Source organism: Babesia bigemina (genome assembly GCF_000981445.1).
Source record: "Babesia bigemina genome assembly Bbig001, chromosome : I".
Classification (NCBI taxonomy): Eukaryota; Apicomplexa; class Aconoidasida; order Piroplasmida; family Babesiidae; genus Babesia; species Babesia bigemina.
Window position 1 is genome coordinate 203,207 of NC_027216.1, and position 26,396 is coordinate 229,602.

Below are 26,396 nucleotides of genomic sequence, written 5' to 3' on the forward strand. Positions count from 1 at the left end.
TCAAGTGGGTGTTTACACAATCGAAAGAGTACAGTATGATAAGCCTATACTACGGAGTAGTGGCTAAGATTCGCAATAATTGGACTGTGTCCACCGACAGCTTGGGGTGTGCTGACGCGTGGTGGCACGGCTACGCTCGTCTAGGACGCGTGTCACCTATTTTCCACGCCATATAGCATTCAGATATGCGGGGTTTGAGACGTGGTTACGCGCGTAGGTGATGGAATCTCGCGGCATCGCCAACATTGTCGTCCGGTTTTGCCCTGCTGCTTGATGACGTCGTATCGAAATTAAGGATGTCTGAAGCTGTAGTGCGGAGTTAGCTACTGCAGCGACACCGAAACACTGTGATTACAACACCTAGTTGGCTGTATTGCAGCACAATGACGCCCTAACGGCACCCCTGCCATTGGTCACAACGGCAGCGCACAAAATTGAAAACAAAGCAACTACAATACTCCTACATTAAAGCTACTTAAATGGTACATTAGCGGCGCTATAGAGGTTGCTTTAACGCCAAACATCCCGCTGAATCAGCAGCAGTAGTGCACGGCAACTGCCGTTTTCACGAAATAACGGCAGGGCCACGCCATGGTCGTCTAATCCCTCATTTCTGCGCGGCTGTAGCTGCGTCTCCGCTTGCCATGCGCTCCTTCACGAGTCGCGCGACAGACTCCCGAGTGGTCCGCTTAGGTTTCCGCAGATAGGTCTTGCGTATGAAGCTTCCAAACCGTGGTTCGGTGGGGGAGAACCGCTCCAGCGTCATAAGGTCTTTGTCGTTAAAGATTGAGTCGGGCAGCTCGTTGGCAGTCACGGAGCCGTGCAACCTGATGACGTCCATGGACGGCAGGCTCAGTAGCATCTGCTCCACGAAGGCTTGTAGGCAGTGCGAGCTAAAGCGGTTGCCCTCCAGTTCCACCACCTCAAGACGTGAGTCTTCATCCGGAACTCTGATGTTCTCCAGCAGCTTCACCACCGAATCCAGGAAGCGGTCGCCCAGGGAGCAGTAGTTGAAGCACAACTTGACAGCGTTGGCGCGTACACATGCGCTGACAAAGAGGTCGGCGGAGAGGTCGCAGTCGCCGAGAGGATTGTAGCTCACATTGTAGACTGCAACAGTTAGGGGTGGGAGAATCCCGTTAAATACAGTGCGCTCCGCTTTGCGCAAATCCAGGCGGTTGAACGAGAAGTCCAGACGGTCCAGCTTCAGGTCTCCATACAGCAATTCCGGGTAGTCCATATTCTCGGCCGTCAGTTTCTTGTTGGAGAAGTCCAATACGCGCAGACAAGACATCGAGTTGATGCCACGGAAAAAGGACGCCCACAACGTGCGGTCGTAGGGCAGATCGTACAACACCAGGTGCGAAGCGTCTGGACGCCTGCAGAACGAGAGGATGTGGCGCGACAACGAGACCTTAGGGTGCTTCCGCACGTACCGCACGTAGTACACGCCCGACATGTGCCGGTTCAGCAGCTCGAACCAGCGGCGTGTGGACGCATCGGTGTAGGCACGGACCAAAATACGCCGATCCTCTTTCCTGTTAATGTCGTCATTCGTGTTGTCATCAATATCCAGATTAAATTCGCATTTGCGCCACAGAGTAACCCCCTTGGGGGTGTTGAGCTTCAGCTGGAGCCACCGCAGGTTGTTCATCAGGACGATGTCACACCCAGCCAGGAAGTACATGGAGGGTCGTGTCTGGGAATTAGAGCGCCGCGCATTGTTGGCCGCGTTGCTATCTGGCTCTCTGATGATCAGATACGGCGGCCGGAATTCGAAGAAGCAGTAGTCGTTGCCGAAGGTGTAGCTCACGCTACGAGGCTTGCACAGACCACAAAACCGGAACTTCGTGCCCGTCTGCATGACATTAGCAGCTGCAGTGGCTCAAACATACCGATTTCGCAGCGAGCAGCTTGCCGGAGAATAGAATGCCGAGTTTGTTAATCTGGTCAAGGTTGTGGCAGTCCATGAAGACCTCGACGTCCGTCTCCGGGTACGCCATGTGCTGATCAACCGTTCCTATCTTTACGCGCTTGAGCGGATAGGTCTTCAAAAAGTGATGCGTCGTCTCCGAAGTGGTCACTTCACGGGCGTCCAGAGTCAACCTGTCCCTGATACTCATGGCCTCGTTCGTGCGCCGAAGCATAGGGACAATACAGTCGTCGAGCGCGCACCCGCGCAAACTCAGATGTCGCAGGTGCGAGTTCGTGAATGCCGCAGCTAGGGCTTCAATGCCCTGCGCGGATATCGGGTTGCCGTCCAGGAAAACCCGCCGCACGTGTGCCTTCTTCAGGAAGCTCACAAACTGGGTTCCGCATTCGCGCAGTTCCAGCGAGTTGTGAGAGAGTTCCAGGGTGTCGATATCGTAGTTCCAGATCGAGAGGAGTTGAGGCAGATCAGCGTCGCTCAGGCTGCGATTGGCGAGGATGAGCCGGCGGATCGGAAGCCGCACGTAGCTCTTGACGATTTGCCGCTCCAGCTCCGCATCAAACATAAAGTACGAGAAATCGATCTCTCGGCAGTTCGGGTACAATATGAAGTACAAATTGCTGTTGTAGACTCGCATCTGGCGCTGGTTCTCAAGCAGATAGAGGAACGAGGTGACTTTCGGCCTGAGCAAGAATTAACACTATAAAACACGCAACACACCGTGTAGACAGTGCGACAAACCACCGCATCATGTCGTATTGGCTTGAACTCAATGTCAGGAAGAGCCCCTCGTCGTCTTCCGACGGCCGCCTGCTCTTCGCCCGGTATAGCCGCGTGTTGATCCTGGTCGCATAAGTGCCCGACTTGGTGGCCGTCACGGGCGTGCACGTGAACGAGTCGTCGACGCGAATGACGATGATCGGCTTGCTCTCGAAGAGGTCGGCGGAAGTCACCGTCACCTCACGCAGGGGATACATCGAGAGGGTGTCGCCGATCAATTCGCAGTAGAGGTCGTCGCTGTCGTTCGGCAGCAGGTCCGAGCGGTTTTCGTCTTCGACCGTCAGGACTCCGTATATCTCGACGAGGTTCTTGTGGAGGTCGAGGATCCACGACTGCTCCACCTCCCGATCGTTGACGGGCAAGAACATGCTCTCGCTGATGCTGCGGTAGCTCGAGACCGAAATGCTGGAGTAGGTGTACACGCTGGTGTCCCTGCCATCGTCTTTGCGGCCTGTGGTTGAAGCCGCGTCCTCCAGGGCCTCCGGGATGGCGGAGGAGGTCACATCTAACGTCTGCAGGATGCGGTGGAGCGTCTGCATCATCACGTTGCTGCCGTACATTTCCGACGGCGTGTCCGACGATTTGCTGCCTGACCTGTGCCACAGGTAGAGCCGCTCCTTGTTCAGCCGTTTACAGATGAGGTGCTTGAGCGTCTTGAGCACGCTGACTTCGCAATCGCTCCGCTTGCGCAACACGAGGTACTTCGCCATGAGCTCCGCCAGGCTCATGTCGCTGTCGTAATAGACGTCGCTGTCCCTTTCCTGCGCGTACAAACCGGCACGCAGGCCCGGTTCTTCGCTATGGGCAGTATCCACCTCATCTGCTGACGAGCGCAACGTGTCCGAAGTGTAGAAGGCCAGGTCATCTGAGAGGTCCTGGCGATTGGAGCGCACGGTGATAATCGGCGAGGCGCTGCTCTGGATGCCCTCCACCCGATACTCCTCAGGGCAGTTCCATAGTGCCTGCTTGTACGCATGCGGGTCAACCACAGTGCCCGTCAGCGCTACTAGCCCGTCGCGATTGAAATCCCCTCCGCCCTTGCCGCCCCTCATGTCGGTCAAGTCATTCAGCAAGGACGCCGGGTCGACCTGGTCGCCATTGCGCGGTCGCAGGCGGGCGTTCACGTTCCGCAGCAGGGACATGTCCAACGAGTCCAGCAGCGGTGTTACCACCTTCGTGCCCTCCATCAGCTTCGACACATCCTTTTCGGAGGCGTCCTCCAGGTTGTAGGCGTCACCGACCACTGTTTCCTGCCGGTACGTCAGCAGGTGTTCCACGTCATCGTCCGAAGTGGGCGGGTCAGCATCGTCATTGGCGTCACGGGGCGCTGACGTGGTGAGCCGCGCCAGGCGCCTGTTTTTGGCTCCGGTCACGTAGGGGTCGCCGCAGGAAGCATCGATGTCCATATAGTCATCAGCAGGTCCGCGAGCGGAGCCATGAAAGCCCTGCACGTTGGGCGCATGGCGCAAACCCAGCGCATGCGCGCACGGTACACTCACGTTCACAGCCTGCTGGGAGGAGTCGGCTGCCTCACCAAGCTTGCACTGGCGAGCGCATTGCTCGCATTCGTTACGGACGAGCGGGAGGCGCTTAAGGTTGGTCACCATGTCATCCAGCAAGCGGTCGACATCGGGAGCAGGGGCGTACGGATCCTGGGCCCCGCCGGGCAGTATTTCATCCCCATCATCTCCATGAGAGCGTTGAAGCCTACTGCGGGAACGGCTACCGCCTGCGGAACGCCGGTGATTCCCGGCTCCGTCCAGCGCATCAACATCTTCTTCCACTCCTACCGAATCTCCTTCCAAATTTGAGGTCTGCATAGTTTTCTCGTCCGCTTCAGCATCACCTGTAATCGGGCGAATAGGCCCCCTGGCACCGCGGCGGTTGCCATTGGCTGCGGAGAGCTCCGAGGCGACCAACTTCTGGCACACCCTGGTTGACGCCCGGGAAAATCTCAGCCGCTCGCCCGTAGACACGATATCTACGTGTGATCCCCGCAATCGCGCATGCTTGGAAGTGACGCGGAGCGAAGTTGAAGGGTCGTTGTTCAGGATGAGTTGGGAGTGTGTATCGCCCTCGATGAAATCGCAGCATGCCCGAATAAGTCCTGAGGGGTCGATTGGCGTCCACAGGGGCGTGTATTCGATGCCGCGCGTCGATCCTGACCGCTTCTTCATTGTTATTTTCAACCCTCAAGGCGGGGAAAGTCAAACATCCACGGATTCGGCAAGAGTCTACACCTCCCGAATGTGCGAACGGCTTAATCCGTTTCGTCGCATTTTCGTAGCGAAAATGCACACAATACCTTTTACTTGACGCGATATTAGCTAAATGTGCAACAGAATGCAACTTTTTTATCGCGCGAACAGGAAGGTAACGACATCTGAGACACCATGCGACGCTACCGATGTGCGGGCGCAGGTCGCGTTATAGGCACGCCGGAACCGCTTTGCAACACGCTAAAGCCAAGCATAATGTACTTAACACGCTGTCAATAATGCAATGTGTTGAACTGGTGACGCTGAACGCGGTGCACATCGACGACTGCGCTCAGGGTGGCTATGCCAAAACGTGCCACGCCTGGCACCTATCCGCCAGTTTACCCCACGAACACGGCATCCTCGTGCTTATACGCACGTATCAGCGTTTCTGTTGATGACTTGCATTGTTCGGGTCACGCTCACTCAAATGAGTCAAGCGTCCGTGGACGCAAACGTGTGGGCATCTACCGTCTGGTAGACCGTGGCGTCCTTCTCCAGCTCCGCCAAAACCTTTCGCACGTGTTGCTCAGATATGGCTGCAGGATATTGTCACAGCAGGGAACGCATAACCTACATTGGAAGTTGCGCTGCTGTTTGCACAGCCGGGTTATCTCTCCTACATGCAGACCGTTCAGGTTGCCATTGCGCGTTTCCGCAGCCAGAAGGTGCGCGATATACTTCATCAACGTGAGAGGGCCCTGGCAGTCCTGGGAAAAATCAGTGCTATGTAAACGGGGGACCAACCGGAGTGTTGGCTCCAGCGGTGCCGGGAGTCGACACCGACCCCCCACCCGGCGTCATGGTGGAAGGCATCGCTGGTGAAGAGTTCGATGTCACTCCTGGAGAGAATGCGGAATTCACGCTGGAGTCAGAACCGGGAGCGCCGTTGTTGTGCATATTAATGGCGGCAGACGTTGGCATGGTCGGCATGCCGCTATCCACCGGGTCACCCATAAGTTCGACCGGCTTGGGAGCGTAGTCTTGCAGCACGTAGCCCACGTCCACTGTCTGAAGTGGTGTGCCATCGCGCTCGTTGCGCAGGATCATGTGCATCACGTCCAGCTCATGCAACGCGAACTCGTCCGGAGCGCAGACCTCGCGGATCTTGAAAATGATCAGCGCGGGGCACTTCACACTGTAGATGGGATTGTAAGTGCCGTACACTACCACCATCTTCTGCGACTGCAGCACCCTGTCGAGCTCCCGCTGCCGGAACGAGGTCATGTCGCTGGGGTGGACGTAGATGCACGGCACGCGGCCAGTGCCGTCGTCGAGAACGATCATCGTGTTCTCCTCCGTGCTCTTGTATTTCTCTATGCGACCCAAAATCTTTACGATGTCTGGTATCTTGTTGAAAAATTGAATGTAGGAGGTCTCGCCCTTCCACGCAGACACTATCATGCCGATCTTGGCGGGCATCATGGCCTGCTTGGTCGGCGCTACCTTGTCCGCATTCAGCGCCAGGTTATCATGCGGTGGTAGCGCATCGTCCTCGATGAAGCCTCCCGCCGTGATGTCCTCAACTGCAGCGAGATGTAGTCGGCACAGAATCGGAGATTGCATGAAGGAAGTTCAACAGCTCACGACCAAGATAGCGCCAGAGGCGCCTACGAGATGACCCAGTACGCCCACATATGCGCATAGTCAACACAGATACAATGCAATCGCAGACACTAGCGACACCAATGTCGAAATGGAATGCCGCCGACACACAGCAGACAACAACGATGCGGTCACAAAAGACAAATTAACGCAGATGACTCACGCTGCTGGATCTCGTCCAAGTTCCAGTTGGCGCCAAAGGCGTCCTGATCGTTGAAACCGCCAAACATCCTGGAAAGTAGCGCGCCGAGCGGATGGCAGCCGCCGCGTTAATGCGATAAATAAATTATGATCCGATGATGCCTAGCCACAGGCAATAGCCATTGTGTGTAAAAATTTGTATCGCCTAAGTACAACCGTGTTTTGGCGTTATCTTCGGCGCTATAACTTCGGCACCCAAGCACGCCGAGGCGCGTACTATTGGAACAACCTTGCTAGACGGTATCCCGTTCAAATACATATTTCACGCATATTTCGCGTACACATGTTTTGAAGTGTGTTTCTATGTCGTAGCGGGTCTGTATTGGATCAGTGTGCTTACTCCGACGGTGTTGGTAACGTTGCGGCAAGTGGCGACCATAACTACGTGAGTCGTCTCCCAGGCAGCTCTTCAGTGTGGGAGGTTAATTGTATACCGTGCCTGACATTAAAAGGAAGTTATTGCTGTATGCTATGTGTATACCGAACGGCTAATGCATAGTAGTTCGTGAGCGGCTGTCTGGTATTCTAACAGATCACAATTCGTTATAAGTCGGCCATATCGTCCCGTCAGCTCCAGACGGAAGTGTTAGAAAGCTCAAACAGTGTTGTAAACATCTAATAATCTGTGCTAAAACTGCTAGCTTGGATAATTTTGCAGCAGCGCACGAGTTACAATCATCACATCGTTTGCCGTGCGCTAATGAGGGCCATAAGGCACTGTATACCTATTAACTCTGAATTATGAACGGGGGGAATTTCAATTTAAGACTGAATGTCGTCCATCGCATCATCCCTGGAAATGTAGATACTGAGGAAGACGCCCGTCAGTACGTCGAGAACTTAGCAGGGCCAGGGAATAAGGTAGAGGATCTGCTATCGAGGTCGGAACATATAGAGCAAATTTCGTCGGATTTTATTCAGCTGTTGGAGTTCGAGAGGAGCTGGACGCCAACAACTGGGGAGGATGCCACCCATGGTAAGCTTCTATACGAGGTTGTGCGCAATGCGCTGGATCGCGATAATCAGAGCGCCGCATTGCTGATAAATAGACTATACCTGCGCGGTTTCGCAAAGGAGTTAATTAAATCGGTTTTGTTGTACTACGGAATCAACTCCAGCCCCAGGCGAAAACTCAGTTGTCGGACGAAGCTCGAAGGCAGGTTAAAGGATGCTAGCTCGACAGTTAGAATATGCAGCGGGGCCCTTCGCTGCATCTCGAAAACAATTGATGTACAGGGCGAAAGAGGTGCCCGGAGGCTTAGATTCAAAAGCAACCTGGATTATAATGTCGCCGTTGGAGTGACCACGCTGTTCCTAGATTCCGCCGTGGTGGTGGACGACGCTGTTAACTATGAAAATGTGTTGCAGCTATTACACCCGCAAAGCCAGGCAGCTGTGCCTATTGAAATGCAGCTGTTCGTGCTCTATGTGATAGGAGAACGCATAAAAGGCGAAGGTGTCGACGAAGCGTATTCGGATAATGAACTTCCCCAAAATGCCATCAACCCCTCGCCTCAACTTGAAGGCAACGAAGATGCACAGGAGACTCAAAATGGAACTGATGCAACTGACGGTGGCAACGTGACACATGTGACCGGGAAACTACCACCGCTGTACATTAAAGGGGAACCGGCCTCGGGTAGTGGTAAGCACGGTACGAGTGCGGGAGAAACCTCACCAACATCAACTGGAGTAACGCTAGGAGCTAAAAAAGATTGCATAACATCACAGGAACGTGACCTGCACACTGAGGTGGGACGTAAACTGCTATGGCGTCTCGCTGTTAGGTGGTCGGAGCGCAACGTGAACGCATCAGGACAGGAAACCGATTACGTATCACTTGCCGCGTGCATAATAAAGCTCTTGGATATCGTATATGCCACGGGCGATAATGTAGTGTATCAGGACTTCGACCGGGTGGCCATGGCGATCTCCGCCGGTACAAGCGCCAAGCTAAGCACGTTTAACGCAACACAAATGTATGCTGCCATAGAAGTTGCTAAGAAACTGGTTGAAATAACCACGCAGATGAACACTTTACTGGGTATAGAGCCAAGCCCGGATCTAGAGTTCACGGGGAGTGAGAACTTGCATGAGAAGCCGTTGGTTTACCTCAAACTCGCCTGTGCCCCGTTCACGGTGGAGACTTCGGGCAGGCTTTATAGATATAATAGCGCTACAAATGAACTTGAAAATGCTCCGCCAGCAGCACTTTTAGAGACAGATACTGGTGACGCCTCTATTCCGAGCAATGATGTCGCGGAACAGGAACACGGGGCTGACATAAGCGGTACAAACATCTCAACAGCTGTGGTATTCCAGAGACAGAGCATTGACAGGGAAGATTATGCCACAACAGGGTTGACGAATAATGGCGAAGAGCGGGCATATCAACTTACAGCAAACCCGTCGGGCTCGGTGGGCACGGCAAACGATGGCGGCGAGAACAGCTATGCCAAACGCCACATCGAAGACCTGGTAGACGATATATTTGCAGATGTACCAAGGGCATCTGCGCCTAAGCTGCGTTTTTTGCCTACTCGAGGTTGGATGGATCCGCCATTGCACATACAGCAGTGTTACGAGCGGTTGAGGAACATCCCCGTGGTTGCTGATGTCCAGCCCGACAAACTGTTCAATAACGCGCTGAACAAACCCCAAACGTTATCAAACTTGAGACAGAGGATGATGGTGGCGCAAACGTTGTTCTACTTGCCGATGATTGTAGATCGTAACGAGCCCATGTTGGAGAAGTACGCGGTGTCCATCTATCAGATGCTTGTCAAAATCGATGATTTTCAGCAGTACAACGACCTGATGGCCGAACTGATGGGCAAAGGGACGGCATCTCAAACAGTGTTGGGAGAGGGGGGCGACCGTGGCGTTGTGGAACATCACGGTGGACATGCCGACCTACCCAGACAAGTGGCTGAAAAACAGGCCATTTTGTCCATGATTAGCATTGCAGCGCTCAAACCAATCAAGATATGTGAATTCGTATGCAAGGCAGTTGCCGACACTGAATACACCGTGACCGAAAAGGTCAAAATGCTCCTGAGCATGCAGAAGGCGATACTTACCATCAGTGGCAAAGCGTCTGAGGAACTCGAACAACCATCTGGAAGCTCTGTTAATAACATTTCAAAACGCTCGGACGTTGACATCGAGGGAGGACGTAACATTCCACTCATTGCGTTTCGAGCATTGAGAAGAAACGTGGTTCGTCGCCCACCGTTGACCGAAGTAAGCACAAGGAGTGCCATGCCTGGAAGTAGTAGTGGATCTACGACTAACAATGAGGATGTAGACGAAATTGCGATAGGTGGAAATGTGGGAGCAGCAACTCATCCAATCGTGCCAACGCTCGCTGCTAATCACAATGATGAGTCCGCTTTAGATGTTGAGTCCGGAACTGGAGCTGATGCCAACGGATCTGCAGAGTCGTGTCTACCAACTGCTTCACGGCTCGATGAAGTGAACTGTAACGTGAAAACGTCTGGCTCAAAGCAGCAAGCGGGGCTTTCGCAGGGGTCTCAATCTCGGATTTTATCTGGTGAACCATCATCCAAGGACCCGCATGCGTCACATCCTGCATCGGCAACGATATGTGAAGATGGAGTCAGGCCTGGAATGGCACGAACAGCAACGTCTAATATACAAAAAATAATAAGTGGGGATCGTGGCGACAGTCGAACACATGAACATATGGATGCAGTGTCGCCTGAGTTCATTTCGACGGCCCAGACCAGCACTTGTGCTGGTGGTAGACCCTCCTCTGACTCATCCGTGTTACAGGGTATGCTAAACATAACGAATGGGGAATCTCATTCAACAGGAATACGCGGCAGATCGATCGCACTGAATGCGAAGAAACCACATATACTTATCACTCCAAGGGAGTTGAATGTACAGCCTAGTATTACGGCGGAGAATGACAAGAGTACAACCCGGGGCAGTGCAGCATCAAATCAGCGTAAGTTTGACGAAAACGAGTTAGCAGCTATCGCGAACGTCTCGACGTCGCTGATTATGCAAACAATTCAAAAGCACATGAAATCCGGTGTAGCTGTACTAAGTGCGGGACCGGAGCATGCAGTCACCGTGTCATTGCTCGATACACTCCACACATGTTTGAGGTATTGTGGAGGGTCTCTGTCGCCGATTGTTATACACGACTGCGCCCTCATGATTGGACAGAATCACTACCGATCATCTAGCCACGATGTGGTAGCTTCGGTTTTGCGCATCGCAGGTGTTATGCACGAACTTTTGCAAGATCGATGCAACGCAGCATTACGTCGCCTATCACATTGAAACCAGCAGCATGCATGGAAATTATGCTGAAATCAGTATAGGCAAGTGTTTAAGTACCGCCAAGCAGTGTAAAAATGGCGATTTAGAATCCATGCTTTTCAAGGCAGGGAAAACACATCGGCAATTGAATCCATGCAGTATCACCTTAATCAATAGCCAATATTATACCATCTATTTGGGTTATGTTCGAAATGAAACAGCCATTCATTACAGGTTAGCAATCTACGAATATTATGATGAATTATGGTCAAGTCAATTCGGATCCGCACATCTTTACATTAATACATACTCTCTGATATCCCGCAGATTTACAATTATCCGGCATAAGGTCTTCATCTGGCTGGCAGCGTATGCCAGCCTGCCAATCGTCCATTGAAATATAGACTGAGCATTCGTATACTTCTCCTATGCCGTTGCCCATGGTCACATTCGAGCAATATTGTGTGTTCATTTCCGGATAAAAGACGCTTGATGCCCCTCGGTCGCAACCTACAATGTAATACTGATGCGTAAACGCAAAGGAGACGTCGACGACGGCCCGAATCTTATCAAACTCATAACCCTTTATTGCCTTCAATGTCCAATGATAAAAGAACGAATTCAATCCCCCGATTAACGCCAGCGGCGTGTTCTCCTGATACTTCAGCTTCACCACTCCTTGGGACATACGGGAAACATCCAATTCGAGCGCATCGCCAGCAATGGTATTACGGTACATGACTTCGCCATAAGTATTACCATAAATTCGCGTTAGCTGCCGAAACACCGTCAACGTCTTCGGACGAAACTTAGTTGCGAATAAATAGCGTCTTTTTCACATTCAGTGTTGGCTTCGCCGCATCAGTGGCAGGAGCGTGGCTTTGTTTGGCGTTCACTGAAGCATTTAAAGTGTGCAGCTCCAATGCTATAAACGCGTTAATATGCCATGCGAAAGTAATGGAAGCAACCGTGCAGGTGCATGGAAGCGCGGAAGGCATTGCGATTCTTGGACAGGGTTGGGTTGCTCATTTCCGTCTTTCCTCGTGGGTCGCGCTGCAATCATTCGTTGTTTGATTACGGCGCGAGATGATAGTGGAATGTATCATTTCATCCGTGTTTGGTTAGATCCCCCTGAGACGGTGCATAGCTCCGTGCAAGACATTGCATGACCCCTGAGTGGACCTAACGAGCAACACTGTTTAATGTTAAATTATCCGTTTATCTATTGCTGCAGTGACTTAGTTGCCATTCACCGGTGTAGGCCAATGGTAACAGAGGAATGAGACCCAGTTGGCGAATTTGGGTGTTGGCTCATCCGCCGGGTGAGTGGGTGGTTAGATGAGGTGAATTGGCGTACACGTGTCACCCTATAAGTATTGGACCTTGTCTGGGTGTACTCATCAGCCACAAACACTTATGTTCAAGCCTTTGGTAAGACTTGAAATCGTAACCCCAGACTGCACCCCAGCAGAGCCTTTGAGGGGCGCCACGCAAACATGGCTACCCACTTATTAGTTACCCCGCAGGAGTTGCAACGAGCGTGCACACAATACAATCCTACGTGAAGCCTTGACATTCCTCTCGCTTCAAATACAGGTGAGTCAATTTTAATACTTATTATGCTGGAGCACTAACTAGACGATACATCTGTTGTTAGAGGTGAATACGGCGTGCTTTTGAGGGCGGCGAGCTTCAGGAACACGTTTAGAGAGCACACGTCGACGACAGTCTGTCTTTAGTTTGAACAAAACCATTTAGCTATACATCCGTGGCCAATTATTTCGCATCACTACGTTTGAATCGATTGCGTGCGAGATGGCGGATTCAACTGGAGAAGACAAGCCAACCCACCTGCCAACGACTATTTCTATCGGTAAGGGTGAGGAAGGAAATGAAGGTATCTGTGGGACCTGTAAGGGTAGCACAAATATAGAAAATAAGGGCGCTAATGTCGGCAACATGGGCTCACAAGTAGCTGGTGCAGGCGGCATACCCGCGTCACAAGCAGCGGGTGCAAGCGGCATACTCGCGCCACCATCAGCTGGTGCAGGCGGCACACTCGCGTCACTAGCAGCGGGTATAAGAGACATACTCGCGTCACAAGAAGCGGGTATAAGAGACATACTCGCGTCACAAGAAGCGGGTATAAGAGACATATTCGCGTCACTAGCAGCGGCAACAAGCGGCATACTCGCGTCACAAGCAGCGGCAACAAGCGGCTCACTCGCGCCACCATCAGCTGGTGCAGGCGGCATACCCGCGTCACAAGCAGCGGGTGCAAGCGGCACACTCGCGCCACAAGCAGCGTATGAAGGCCGCGTATTCCCGTCACAAGAAGCGGCTATAAGAGACATACTCGCGTCAAAAGGAGCGGCAACAAGCGGCACACTCGCGCCACAAGCAGCGTATGAAGGCCACCGATTCTCGTCACAAGAAGCGGGTATAAGAGACATACTCGCGTCACAAGCAGCGGCAACAAGCGGCATACTCGCGTCACAAGCAACGGGTGCAAGCGGCATACTCGCGCCACCATCAGCTGGTGCAGGCGGCATACTCGCGTCACAAGCAGCGGGTGCAAGCGGCATACTCGCGCCACCATCAGCTGGTGCAGGCGGCATACCCGCGTCACAAGCAACGGGTGCAAGCGGCATACTCGCGCCACCATCAGCTGGTGCAGGCGGCATACACGCGTCACAAGAAGCGGGTATAAGAGACATACTCGCGTCACTAGCAGCGGGTATAAGAGACATACTCGCGTCACAAGAAGAGGTTATAAGCGACATACTCGCGTCACAAGAAGCGGGTATAAGAGACATACTCGCGTCACAAGCAATGACTATAGGCACCTTACTCGCGACACAAGCAATGACTATAGGCACCTTACTCGCGACACAAGCAGTGGTTATACGCGACATACTCGCGTGACAAGAAACGGTTATAAGAGAGATACTCGCATCAGAAGAAGCTGGTAGAGGTGGAGGAAAAGATGATTCACGGGCAGCGGGTAGCGGCGCCGGCAAAGATGATTCAGAAGCAGGATATAAGGATAAATGTCGTAAGGCTTGGCGTGGTGTCTGTATGCGTATAAAGAAACGTTTCCGTCTTGGTAGTGACTATGACCGCAACCCTAGCAGCACTTCTGAGAGTCGCGGCAAATGAAATATGGAACAGGTTATCATTGACACTGCCAAATATGCCGAAGACATAAGCACTTTTGTCAAGCACATTGCGGAGAATCTAGACCGGCTGATTCATTTTGGACCTCCCCCCCCAAAAGCACCATTCAGAACGTGACAAAAACGACAATGCGCGTGAAGACGTGGAACAGAGTTCAAACGACACGTTTAGTGCAGGCAGTGAGGATGGTACAGAGGATCTTCCGCCTGAAGAAGACCATAATTCTGAGAGTGAAGGAGGCTTGTAAATAGCTCTTTGTACCCGCGGGAATCGCCACGTGAAGGTGACAGCGTGGGCACGAAATATGCGACAGGCTGGATGAAGAAAAGACGGGGACGACGTTCACGCAGTGCTTCCTACCCTCCTTGTGCACTTCACCCTTGCTGTACACGCTTACATCCAGTAATAACACGCGCATATCACCTAAGCAGCAACTAGAAAGTAATGTAATTCACGAATGCGTTAGTTGATTTGTTTATGCTCTGGTCTGGCGATCGCTAAAGTCGGCAGCATGACAACGCCTTGTAAGATTCGGTGACGTGTCCGCTAGATGAATGCGTGGCATTGTAGTAACTTGGCGGGTAGATGAGATGAACCGTTTTCATGTTATCAGATGGAGGGAGTCTCGCATCGGAACAAGCAAGGGCGGCATCGGGGTAATAAAAGCTATTTCTGTGTTCTGCGTCGAAGGCAAAATCGCCAACATTTTGTTAAATGTGTCATGGTTGATAACGTGAAGCATTTTAGCTGCGTAGTGTCGTACCTCTGCCAGTGGATGATCCGGGAAACGGCCAAGGTGGTGAGATTTTTGGTGATTTCGGTGTCATTATGAGGATTGGATACATACTTACATAATTCCCTTAAATGAACAATAATATGCTCAATAATGTTTTAAATCTACCGATTTTGGGTCTCACTTCCTACATATTCAAAACATCTGGCCATCCACCCATCGCAATTCAATTATATCTTTAGATTTCTCAATCACGAACAACTTTCTTATTCTACACGCTGATGTCGTATATATTGATGATGTTGACATGGAAATATGCATTCTGACATAAAGCCTCACAACGTACCCTATAATGAGATGCGTCTTGCAGGACGTGCTCCATCGTTTTCGGCATGGCTCCGAATCCTACAACTTACGCTATTTTCGCAATATGCAACAATCAACCATGAGGCTTTCAAGTTTTGGTTTTTACTGCCCCATCATACTGTAAGGACTCCGGTGACACAACTCCTAAGAAACAGCACTTCGGAATATCCGGTATTCTACAATGCAGCACAACATAACGTCCTATGGAGGCATTTGTGGACATATAAGTAATAGAGAGAGCGAATATTCCATGAGCGCCTGACTGATGGGCTAGCGTGGCTAACCGCTCACGCAGTTAATTATTAACGTCAGTGCCGTTTCTGATCTGCCATACGGTTACAAAACTTGTTATGCGTGCATGAATATAAATAGTGTTTGCGAAACCTTCGCCGTGTGATTAACATATTCAATTGCTGCATCCGACCTTCATCGCTCAGTGCACGGTAGGCAACACGGATATGATGCAACGTATTTCGACAGTACGGTGTTCATTAATCCCATAGGCATTGACACTAGTTATAAAAACTATGACAACACAAGACAATTTTGTTCAATTGGCAACCGCAGTCATTGTTTGACAGCCGACTACGATGCTGGCCACTCATGAGAAATAATCAGTGGAAAAAATAGATTCGTGACCTTAGAGTTGTCATTTTCCATCTACTCATTATTTGGAGTAGTGATTCTCAATCTGTTTGATCGAGCGATGATACCCATGATGGTGATGCAGAGGGACTCCTTGCAACGTGGCGCAAAACTCAGAGCCTCACATCAGGTTTCGTTAGACTTAAGGTTGTATCGCTGCTATCTATAAATCACCGAAGAATCCTGATTCCAGTTCTTCACCCTCAATCAGGGCGGACACGACATCGGTCGGCACGATGCAGATGTTCTCGATATTCGCTACGAACGCTGCATGTTTTACACCAATAGGGGATAAGTTATCTTACCCAAATGACTCTTGTCTCTATTAATGCACAACGAGTCGGTGCTTGATATGTCGAGCCCAAGCCTGTGGATGCTGTCGATGGTACCTGGATAACGCGCATGAGCGTTTGTAAAATCACAACGTACCAAGCGCGGAATTTGGGTGAATGGAAACCACATGCACCTTTCCATCATCACCGCCAACCAGCACGGTATCTTCATCGAAGGCAACTACGGTCTCGACGCTATTGGCGTGCACCGTCATGCGATCGTCGAGGTCGCCCCAACGGCCGTAGGAGAATATGCATAGGTGGCCTGTGTTACTCCCGCACACCACTTTACGCGTACCCTTAGCGTAAGTCATACACTGCATCTCATCTTCGACATTGTCCGACATTCCCTGCAGTGAGACTTTGCCGTTTTTCAAGTCGAAGCACCCCAGCTGGTCGTCGCACAGCGCAAGCAGCTCCTTAGACTCCTTGCCCAATAGCATGGCTGTAAGCGACTGAGGGCGCTACTAACACAAAACACTCACCGTTTACTGAGTCCCCGAACTCGGAGACTTTCGACCGGCAGGCGGCCTTTGCCAGCCGAGTGTCCCACACCTGACGATAATGACGTTGCCGTGAGATTGTGCAGTACCCTAATCTCCCCGTCGTCATCACCAGTTGCGATTGTGTTGTTGTCCAGAATACAGAAGGTACTAATGCCAGCTCTGAACACGCCAATCTCGGAAAGGGCGAACGTTAACGCACCTGTGGCCGCGGCCGTACCACTTCACAGTGCTGCCTTCCACATCGAGCAGCGACACCCGCTTGTCAGCAGCCACGGCAATGAGATCTGAACGTCAAATGACTACGACTAGGCTACCAACCTCGACCGTTCTTAGAAAAAGTGGCCTTCCTGATGGACTTGGTATGTGCAGTCTGGTTAGACCATGACTCCTGCAATTCAGAGCCGTCCTTGTTCAAATTATACCTAACGCACGCGATCAGCTATCTGTTGAAGCGTGAACTAACAACACTAGAGCGCCAGAGATCGTTGCTGCGAGCAGCAAGTCCCTTGTGCCGTGGAAGTCAAGCGAGTTTACGTAAAACTCGTTGGAAATGTAAAAACCATTGGTGTGCATTTTATGGTTTTAGTTTTAAGTCAGTAGACGTGTTTCAGTGCCACTTCAAATCGCCCTTCGGCACGTTGCCGATAGTGCCGTCCTGCGACATGTGTAGGCGTCGTTGCTCAAACGTACCAGACGGCGTGCCATGCAATTACCGATGGATTTCATCAGCTGCGTCGCATCGTTGTCTTCTCCTAAGTTCTGGAACCAGACTTCGATACGCACCACCGGGAAGCGCGTTGCCAGCTTGTCCACCTGGCGCAGTCTGAGGGCGGGGAGCATAAACCTACCAGACGCACGCCGTTTATCAGATGCGCATGGGGCATATCGCCACCTATCAAACCCAGGATGATGTTATTCCAGAACTCGTCGACGACAAATTGGCCCACCTCGCCGGGCTTGAAGCGGTAGTCGAAGTGGCCGCCATCCTTGTTCATGGTGTCCTCCCACATGGGCTCGATGCCATCCCTAACACGTCAGTTAGCCGCGTCACGAGACAATATATGGGCGCCGAGGCAGGTGGGCACAAACGAGTCCAGGGATATCCGACACACCGTCCTCCACGGTTAGACAGCAGCACAACACAACTGCACTGGACGTCCCTGCCTCGCGCACGCCGCGACAAGCGCAGCTAACCCAAACCCTGGCGACGGGCATAGATAGGCACCCTACCTGAATATCATAATGGCGTCCACAATGTGCTGGGAGCCGTCGGTGCACTCCCTGTAAAGGCGCTGTGACGTGGAGAGCTCGCTGGGTTGCGGGATGCTGAACCACAGGTTCCAGAAACTCTGCGAAAAGTGGTAGGAGGCGGCCGTAACCGTGACCCAACCTGTACTGAGTCGAACGACACCAGGGGCCTGGTGTGGCACTTGTAGTCCGTGTTGTGGCGCTGGTCGTGGTTCTTTACGATCTGCTCCCAAATGACCCATTTGTTCTTCAAAGGCAGCGGAGCCGTGACATCGATGTTGCACTGCGCGGCGTAAGTAGGGCGGGGCGAAAACGTACGGTTTCAAATAGGTTCGACAAGCGATGGTAGTCATCGAACCTCTTATTAAACGTCAGGTGAGGGTAGGCTCCGTCGCCTTCAGGCGCGTCGCCGGACACAGAGGCGGCTATCTCGGCCATAGTCGAGTCGTATGCTTGGTATTTTCAAATGTGCGAAGAGGACAGTGTGAGCGAGCGCCAGACCTGAAACGCGCTGGTCGTAATGTCCCCAGCGCCGCCGTGCCGATAAAACAGCAAATTAAAATTGTCTCTCTTGAAATACTCTTTATGAACCGTGACAGTGGAGCTCCCTTAGGCCGGCACGGTTCGGAGGAGGACCCCCATCCAATGAAGCAGTGACGGGTACGGAGCGGCAGATTTATAGAATGACACATTAAAATACACAGTTTACGTGACTATTTTCGGTCAGATTTCGAATCGCTTCCCGATATACGCAGCGTAAAGCTACGCTGGATTCGCTTCGTCCTGGGCATCCGCTGATGTGTCAGGTTTCGCGTCGGTTTTCGCCTCTGCGGGAGGCGCCTTTTGTTTTTTCTTGCGATTGTAGAAGGGTACTGGCGGCTTAACCTCTTTTGGGGTGTCCGTGACGTTGTCTCGCAGGCTTTCGAAACGCTCCGTGCCGAGCAGCTCTTGCAAGCGGGACAGGGTGGGCTCCGTCGCTAGGTCGAACGGAAGCTTTCCCTTCGCGTTGTGTTTTTGCACGGCGCCTGCGAGCAGCGTTTGAATCGGAGGAAGACAGCCCATAACGTACCGCGTTCGATGAGTTCCGCGGCGAGCTCGGCGTAACCTTTAGACAGCGCGAGATGCAGCTGAAACGGATGACACGGCACCTCGCAACCTTACAGGTGTCATCCAGGCCGTAGACGTTTTAGGGTTGACACGTGCGCCTGCTCGCAATAGCTGAATAGGCTGTAAGGCTGCACATGATCCGCGTACCTCGCGAACGACCTCGTGGTGCCCGTTTTGCGATGCAAAGTGCAGAGCCGTGGTGGAATCCCGCGCGTTGGCCTGCGCCGAGGCGCCGTAGCGCAGCAGCAGTCGGACGCAAGCGACGCGGCCTGCCTCGTGTGTGACGCCGACGGCCTACCTACCCTTATGGGCTGCCAGATGCAGCGCCGTCCTAACGAGGAGTGAAATTTAGTTTACGATAATTACGACAATGGCAGTCTACGCCAAATAACGGCGCTAGATTCACATGTACTTACCTTCCGTGCGAATCGCGCTTGTCTACGAAGTCCGGAAGCAGCACCGTCGCGTAGGGGTCGGAGCGGCGCCGTATGCGAAGCGCGCCCTCGAGCACGCGCTCCAGGCCGTTATGGTTGTCGGATTGCACGAGGTTGTGCAAAGCGGACATTTTACTTACTGAATTCCATGGAGCGCATGGGCGTTGCGCCGCCTAACTGGGCTTCCCACAGGGACTTGTACCCCCCTCCGCGTTGCAGGAGCTCAACGTGCGAGCCCAGCTCCTTGACCTCGCCGTTCTCCATGTACATGATGCAGTCGCAGTCGACGGTGGTGCTCAGTCGGTGGGCGATGGTGAGCACCGTGCGGTTGTGGAACAGCAGCCGCAGGGTGGACTGGATCTCAGACTCTGTCTTGGAGTCCAGCGCACTGGTGGCCTCGTCCAATACGATGATCGGCGGGTCCTTGAGGAAGCAGCGCGCGATGCTGACGCGCTGCTTCTCGCCGCCGGAGAGGCGCATGCCCTTCTCTCCCACCACGGTGTCGAGCCTGTCCGGCATCGCCATGACGCGGTCCAGGAAGCTCGCGCGACGGAGCGCCTCGTATACCTCCTCGTCCGTGGCGTCGAGCTTGGCGTATCGGATGTTGTCGCGCAGCGTGGCGTGGAACATCGCGGTGTTCTGCGACACCACGCCGATGTTGCGGCGCAGGCTCTCCTGGGTCACCGCCGTGACGTCCATGCCGTTGACCAGAATCTGGCCGCTGGTGCGGTCGTAGAGGCGGCACAGCAGCAGGCTCAGGGTGGTCTTGCCGGTGCCAGTCGGGCCGACGATGGCCAGCGAGTGCCCCTTGGGCACCGAGAAGCTGATGTTGCGCAGAACCACCTTGGGCTGCGTTCCCCGGCGCTCGGGGAAACTGAAGGACACGTCCTTGAACTCGATCATCGGCACGTCGCTAGAGCTGGTCACGTCCAGATCGAGCGTGACGGCGTCCTCGCGGTCCACTACGGCGGGCTTGCACTGCATCATGTTGGCGGCACTCTGGATGCCGGCCATCGCACGGCAGATCATGGCGTACATGGTGCCCAGCATGTACAGCGGGCGGTAGAGGTAGAAGAGATAGGTCTGGATCGACACGACGTCTCCAATGCTCATGCGGCCGCTGGACGCGGCCAGCACTCCGAAGAGCAGGCACAGGCCGATGGTCGCTTGCTTCATCACCTCCTGCGACATGTTCAGCATGCTCAGGCTGGAGAGCACGAGCCACTGGCACCTCTGGTGCTTGCGCACGACTGAGGTGTACTGCGCGACCTCGTGTGACTCGTTGGTGTAGTACTTCACGGTCTCGAAGTTGTTCATGCCGTCGTTCGCCACGTTGTGCATTTCGTCGTCCCTCTGCGCCTCCGCTGCACGGGTCTTGTTGCGCCAGTTGGTGGTCAGGATGGTCACAACGATGTACAGGGTCAACCCGACCACCAGCGTCACCACCAGCCACACCTCCCGGAAGTAGACGGCGAAGAGCACGCAGACGGACACCGCCTCCAACATCGTTGGCACCATGAGCAGCACGCCGAAGCGAGTCAATTCGCGCATCGACTCGAGGCCACGGGTCATGCAGCGGATCATCTGCCCGCTCTTGGTCTCCACAAACCACTGGTAGTCCATCGTGTGCAGGTGGCTGTAGAACTTCAGGGCCAGAGTGGTCAGCCCCTGGCACTGCACCTGCGAAACGATGCTGACGATGCCGTACTAACTTACGTAGCTGAATAACAGGTTTCTCGTCTCGTCGAAGGTGGTGCCGCCCAGGAAGAGGATCGCCATCAGCAGCAGATCCTTAAGCGCTAACGACTTGTCGCCCTTGCCCAACGCGGTGATCACCTGGCCCATGTAGTATGGCGCCAGCAGGTTGCAGGCCTTGCCGAAGAACAGCGAGACGATCGCCAGGATGACGAACAACCGCAGCATGAACACCTTGTGCGCGCTGTCGCCGGGGTTTCCGGGCCAGTAGAACGGTTGCATCAACTGCACGCAGCGTCATTTACGCGCCTAGCAACACCTACCGCAATGACATCCTTCGCCGTGGCCCTCTTGACATCTTCCTCGACGTTGACCCGGAAGGCATCGTCGTCTTCCATCGACTTGCCGTGGCCGGTAACAGGACACTTCCCCATCTTGGCGGCGGTAATACAGACACCACAGCGATATACTTTCCCTAATACCGATGCTTGTTCGACAGTGTGCGGGAGAATACTCCCATGTGCAGGCAAAAGACAGTCGACACAGTACAGGCCGGTGTAACGGAAGTTTCGACGCCTACAGAGAGCGCTTGCAGTCACCGCAGCACGGAATCGCTATACTTATGCGAACAGGCAAACTGACACGCGTAAGAGCCTAGGCGATACTCTTCAAAAACAAGGCCGGCGTGACGTTCGTGCCGGTAGAAGGACTTATACCGTAAACAGCAACGACGATGCGTAGGCTTCGTCTTTTTAATATGTAACCAATGTTGACAAAATGCGCGTCGCTTATTTATATGACAAACGGGTCTCCCTACACGTTTCTGGAGTACACATAGGCCTGCCACGCACCTGTGCCGCGGTCGTCGGCGCCGGCAGATCCAAACGCCACGGGAGCCAAACCGGTAGACAACGACCCAGTCGACGGCGCGTCGTACCCGCGTCGAGCGACACAACGCTACGGTGTATGTGGACCGTCGTAAAGCGTCGACATCTTTGCCGCGCACACACCGCGTCTGCAGTCACACGGTACACACGTCGTACAGCCAATGTGCTCAATGAAACTGCTTGCATTCCATTGAAATAACGTTAACGAGACGATGGAGAGCGCCGACGGCCGTGCGTTCCCGATGACCTATGGATCGCGTAGCCGCTTGCTCAGCACATCGGCGTCAAGCAGCCCTTTGAGGTGCTCGAGCGCCGCTTTGTTCCTCCGAATACGGTCCTGAGCAACTATATTGGCGGTGAATGCACTGACGTACCAGCTCATGCTGAAGCGCTTGTGGCAGCAGCCTTTCCAATCGCGCAATCAACGGTCGCTGGTGGCTGAGCGCGAAGAACTGGCGGAAGTAAATCTGGACCAGCAGCAGCGCCGTCTTCGAGGCCATCTCCATGGTGTGGAGGTTCACGGTACCGCTGCCGCAGAGGTAGCTGTACGACTCCAAACTCGACACGATGTAGTTGAGGAGCTGCGGTGTCATGATCGGCGACTTAGACAACCGTACAAACGCACAACCACATCCACACCGCATTCAATGCGAAAGGTACAGCACATCGCTATTTTCGAAACCGCGATGCGGGCAGGAATCCGAAATCAGCATCGCCCATCAACTATAAGAGACAGGTCACAATGTAGCACGCAGGCATCGCAAAAGTGTTGTGACCTCCGTGGGACTCAACACGTGCAGTCGCATGCATAAACTAACCTTCTCCGCATAGATGAACGGCAGGGCGATGAGCACCTCGTGAACCACGCTGTGCGTCAGGCTGCAGACCGCCATCATCACGTGCTCAGTAGGGGTGCGATTGAACAGTTCCAGCGGTGGATCGGGTTCCTTGGGTGGTGCCGTATCAGGCGTGCCGTACTTGGACAGCGCTCCGGTCCCCGAGGTCATCTCTTCGTAGTCCCGGACCTGCTGCTTGTGGTCTTCCAGCGCCTGACGGTACTCCTCCGCCTCGTCGATGACTCGCATCAGATCTTCAGTTGCCTTCACTGACTGCACCGTCTTGCGCGTTGCCTTGTTTAGCAGCGCGTCGCGGTCGACTGGAATGGCCTGGTTGAGGTCGTCACGAACCACCTCGTGCTCCAGTTGCAGCTCCAGCTCCTTCTCCCGCTCCTCGGAGAGGAAGATTTGCTCGTCGGTACGGCGCCAGAAACGAATGGTGCTGTCATCCGCTGCGGCCAGATTGCTAAATAGTGACGGTGAACTCACATGCGGAGATGAAGAAGTGAGCGTCACTGCTCACGGCCAAGGAACGCACCGCCGTGCTGTGTCCGCGGAGCTGGCAGATCAACTCGTAGGTGTCGCAGTCCCACAGCTTTATGGACGAATCCAGGCTCGTGGTGACGAGGTAGTGGGTGTTGTTGATCCAACGGCACTTCACCACGGCGCTCGAGTGGCCCAGCAGGGAACGGCGAATGTTGCCGAAGTCCAACCCCCAGATCTTTATGGTCTTGTCGAGTGAACTGGACGCCAGCAGCGTGCCATCCGAAGATATGTCGATGGAGGTGACGGGCAGCTTGTGGCCGTAGAGCGAAAGGAAGGGCTTCATGGTATCGGTGTAGAAGGTCTGGACGGTGCTGTCGTGGAGCGCAACGGCCAACAGACGGCCATCGCTGGAGTAGCGCACCTCGGTGGGGTCGTCAGCCAGCGACGTCGAGGACACCTCCTTCACACAAAGCACCTCCTGGGAGCCCTTCTTCTTCAGCATGTACTGGAAGACCCTGACGCAGCGGTCGCGGAAGGCCGCCGCAAACGAGGCGTGATCAGGGTGCTCGCAGATGGATATGACGTCCAGATCCGAGGAGCGTTTACTGGTGTCGGCGGCGAGCTTGTAGACCTCGTGCACGTCGCAGGTGTCGAGGTACAGCACCCGGAGCTCACCCGTGCTCGTGCCCGCCAGTATGTGGCGGTTCCCCGCCACGAAGTAGGCGCAGGCGACGGCCTTGCAGTCGAAGGTGCGGATGGCGTGCAACGTGTGGGAGTTCCACACCTTCAGCGACTCTGCCGAGAACGAGAGCAGCATGGTGTCGCTGGGAGACACGCCCAACCCCATGATGGGACTCGGGTGGCCGACCGCATCGAGCAGGTGCACCCGCTCACACAGGGAGACCATGTCCTCCATGTCTGAGTCGTCATCTGCGGTCTTCGGCGAGAGCAGCTTCTGCAGCTGCACGCGCCAGACGCTAACGCGGTTGTTGGCGTAGCCGATGACGAAGCCGCTGGAGAACAACGCGAATGACGCGATGCGCTCAAACGCGTTGACGGCGAACATGTAATTCAGCTCGTCGGTGGCGGCGAACTCAGTATTGCTGCTGGCCGCGTTCGAAGCGGAGGGGTCAGCCGGCTCCACCGGGTTGGTCCCACTCAACAGCTTCTCAAGATGCGATATGGTAGCTTCCAACGAGTCGAACTTCACCGTGACCTCGCGGCCCGTGGCCCTCAGAGCCTCGCGGAGCTTGTTGCAACGCGCGCGCTGCTTCTCGAGGTGGCGCTTCTGCCGGCGCTTGCGGCGTTTCGCGGCCTCCGCAGAGTCGTAGAGGCGGTAGAAGACCACGAATGTCGTGGTCACGCACAGCATCAGCCCCTTCTGGTCTATCTCCAGCACCTTGGCGCTCTCCTTGCCTGACGCACGCGACCCTTTGCGGCCCGAGTAGGTCGCGGCGGCGTCCTTCGCGCCGGGGTACATGATGCACAACCTGCGGCATCGTCCGTGGTTCTCCGGGCGGTTCAGCGAGGGCAGCTCCTTGGCGTACACCGGGATGTCGTAGGCGGAGTTTTCCTCCTTCTCACTGCCCGAGACGTCCAACTTGTAGCAGCGGATGCGGTTCTCAGACCCTCCCACGTAGAACCGTGACTGACGCAGCATGCACATCGGTGCCCAACGCAGCGGACCTACCTCATTGGAATTGACAGCGATGCTGTACAGCTCCGCGGTGGAGTGGATAACGGTCTGGATGCAGAGTTGCGATGTCAGGTCCCAGACGCGCACGATGCAGTCCTTCGACACGCTCAAGAGGAACCCCAGGATGTCGTCGCCCTGTTTGACGGAGGCGCGCTCCGCGCCGAGCCTGCGCGATTTCAGCTGGCTCTCGGAGCCGCCGGCGTGGCTGACGAAACGCAGGTCGGTGATCTCGTTGCGATGTCCCTCGAGCCTGAACAGACCCAGGTCTCCGGTGGTATCCCAGATGATGATGCTGCAGTCCTGCGATCCGGAGGCCAGCAGCTGCCGGAATGGACTCAGCGCGAGGCAGGTCACCGCGTTCTTGTGGCCCTGCACGTGGAAGTCCTCATTGACCACCGAGACCGCCTCTCCGGCCAGCGACTCCGGGCGCTGGAAGCGCCGGATGGAGCCGTCTGCGTAGCCCACGTACAGCCAGCGCTCGACGCCATCGGAGCATACGAACGCGGTCACGTCGGAAGGCGCGTGCAGGTCGTCCGGCTTCGCCTCGAAGTTGACGCGAGCCTCGCCGGTGCGGCAGTTCCAGACGCTCACGCGCTCGTCGTGCCCCGTTAGGACGAAATCCTGCGAGAGCGCTGCGACGCTGCGGCATACGCGCGAGGTTACCGTGCCGAAGCTGTCTTGCAGCGCGTAGCGCAGATACGATTTCACCATTGGCCTCGCGCGGTGGAATCCATGGAACACAGCGCGATTCGTACGCTATCGATATCAACCGAACCAAATCGCGCCGTATGCGATGTTAAATTATACTAGCGGAATCGAGCCGTGGTCGCCGATAGCCGCCTGCCGTAACCCTGTGCGGTGGCCCGGAGCCGTACAGCATACAGTGGGCTGCGCAGGCGGCCGGTCAGACCGGCAAATGGAACACCTCAAGCAAGCACGGCTTGTATATAATATTGCCGGTGCTGCGGTGCCGGAGTTACGTGGATGTGCTACGCAGCCGTCGTTGCTGGGCAACACCCTGGGCGCTGACCGTCGAGAAGACACGCTTCCAACCAGCGCCGTTGCGGCTTTGCGCAAAGTCGTGGTAGCTGTTATCAGAGCGGGCAAGGCGTTATATGTGAATACATGCGCGCTGAAACGCCAACACCCGGATTTCGTTACTGGGCCCCGGCGCAGAACGC

At 54.3% G+C, this 26,396-nt stretch overlaps 9 protein-coding genes across 9 annotated transcripts; 2 read left to right on the forward strand and 7 right to left on the reverse strand.

The window, feature by feature from the left end:
• Positions 1-607: 607 nt before the first annotated feature.
• On the reverse strand, positions 608-4,887 carry BBBOND_0100780 (hypothetical protein, conserved; the record flags this gene model as incomplete). The annotated part of the gene is made up of 3 exons (XM_012910481.1): positions 608-1,858; positions 1,896-2,613; positions 2,651-4,887. 3 exons carry the CDS (start codon positions 4,885-4,887, stop codon positions 608-610), a joined length of 4,206 nt encoding a protein of 1,401 aa, XP_012765935.1.
• A 516-nt stretch (positions 4,888-5,403) lies between these two features.
• BBBOND_0100790 (hypothetical protein, conserved) lies at positions 5,404-6,803 on the reverse strand (the record flags this gene model as incomplete). Its single annotated transcript, XM_012910482.1, has 4 exons — positions 5,404-5,507; positions 5,546-5,678; positions 5,716-6,494; positions 6,737-6,803. The coding sequence occupies 4 exons, from the start codon at positions 6,801-6,803 to the stop codon at positions 5,404-5,406; spliced, it is 1,083 nt and encodes a 360-aa protein (XP_012765936.1).
• A 712-nt stretch (positions 6,804-7,515) lies between these two features.
• BBBOND_0100800 (hypothetical protein, conserved) lies at positions 7,516-11,464 on the forward strand (the record flags this gene model as incomplete). The annotated part of the gene is made up of 2 exons (XM_012910483.1): positions 7,516-11,001; positions 11,027-11,464. 2 exons carry the CDS (start codon positions 7,516-7,518, stop codon positions 11,462-11,464), a joined length of 3,924 nt encoding a protein of 1,307 aa, XP_012765937.1.
• Positions 11,465-12,024: 560 nt separating this feature from the next.
• On the forward strand, positions 12,025-13,992 carry BBBOND_0100810 (hypothetical protein; the record flags this gene model as incomplete). Its single annotated transcript, XM_012910484.1, has 4 exons — positions 12,025-12,087; positions 12,343-12,389; positions 12,594-12,663; positions 12,826-13,992. The coding sequence occupies 4 exons, from the start codon at positions 12,025-12,027 to the stop codon at positions 13,990-13,992; spliced, it is 1,347 nt and encodes a 448-aa protein (XP_012765938.1).
• A 406-nt stretch (positions 13,993-14,398) lies between these two features.
• BBBOND_0100820 (hypothetical protein) lies at positions 14,399-14,662 on the reverse strand (the record flags this gene model as incomplete). Its single annotated transcript, XM_012910485.1, has 1 exon — positions 14,399-14,662. The coding sequence occupies one exon, from the start codon at positions 14,660-14,662 to the stop codon at positions 14,399-14,401; it is 264 nt and encodes an 87-aa protein (XP_012765939.1).
• Positions 14,663-16,151: 1,489 nt separating this feature from the next.
• On the reverse strand, positions 16,152-17,399 carry BBBOND_0100830 (hypothetical protein, conserved; the record flags this gene model as incomplete). Its single annotated transcript, XM_012910486.1, has 8 exons — positions 16,152-16,246; positions 16,294-16,377; positions 16,418-16,765; positions 16,806-16,875; positions 16,913-16,985; positions 17,026-17,110; positions 17,145-17,248; positions 17,290-17,399. 8 exons carry the CDS (start codon positions 17,397-17,399, stop codon positions 16,152-16,154), a joined length of 969 nt encoding a protein of 322 aa, XP_012765940.1.
• Positions 17,400-17,433: 34 nt separating this feature from the next.
• BBBOND_0100840 (translation initiation factor E4, putative) lies at positions 17,434-18,512 on the reverse strand (the record flags this gene model as incomplete). Its single annotated transcript, XM_012910487.1, has 6 exons — positions 17,434-17,481; positions 17,517-17,639; positions 17,675-17,852; positions 18,057-18,175; positions 18,217-18,357; positions 18,393-18,512. The coding sequence occupies 6 exons, from the start codon at positions 18,510-18,512 to the stop codon at positions 17,434-17,436; spliced, it is 729 nt and encodes a 242-aa protein (XP_012765941.1).
• Positions 18,513-18,836: 324 nt separating this feature from the next.
• Positions 18,837-21,744, reverse strand: BBBOND_0100850 (ABC transporter family protein, putative; the record flags this gene model as incomplete). Its single annotated transcript, XM_012910488.1, has 10 exons — positions 18,837-19,099; positions 19,144-19,201; positions 19,236-19,292; positions 19,329-19,450; positions 19,484-19,512; positions 19,598-19,754; positions 19,794-19,821; positions 19,844-21,295; positions 21,332-21,595; positions 21,634-21,744. The coding sequence occupies 10 exons, from the start codon at positions 21,742-21,744 to the stop codon at positions 18,837-18,839; spliced, it is 2,541 nt and encodes an 846-aa protein (XP_012765942.1).
• Positions 21,745-22,444: 700 nt separating this feature from the next.
• Positions 22,445-25,926, reverse strand: BBBOND_0100860 (WD domain, G-beta repeat containing protein, putative; the record flags this gene model as incomplete). Its single annotated transcript, XM_012910489.1, has 6 exons — positions 22,445-22,534; positions 22,572-22,778; positions 23,016-23,485; positions 23,523-25,167; positions 25,210-25,836; positions 25,879-25,926. 6 exons carry the CDS (start codon positions 25,924-25,926, stop codon positions 22,445-22,447), a joined length of 3,087 nt encoding a protein of 1,028 aa, XP_012765943.1.
• Positions 25,927-26,396: the final 470 nt, after the last annotated feature.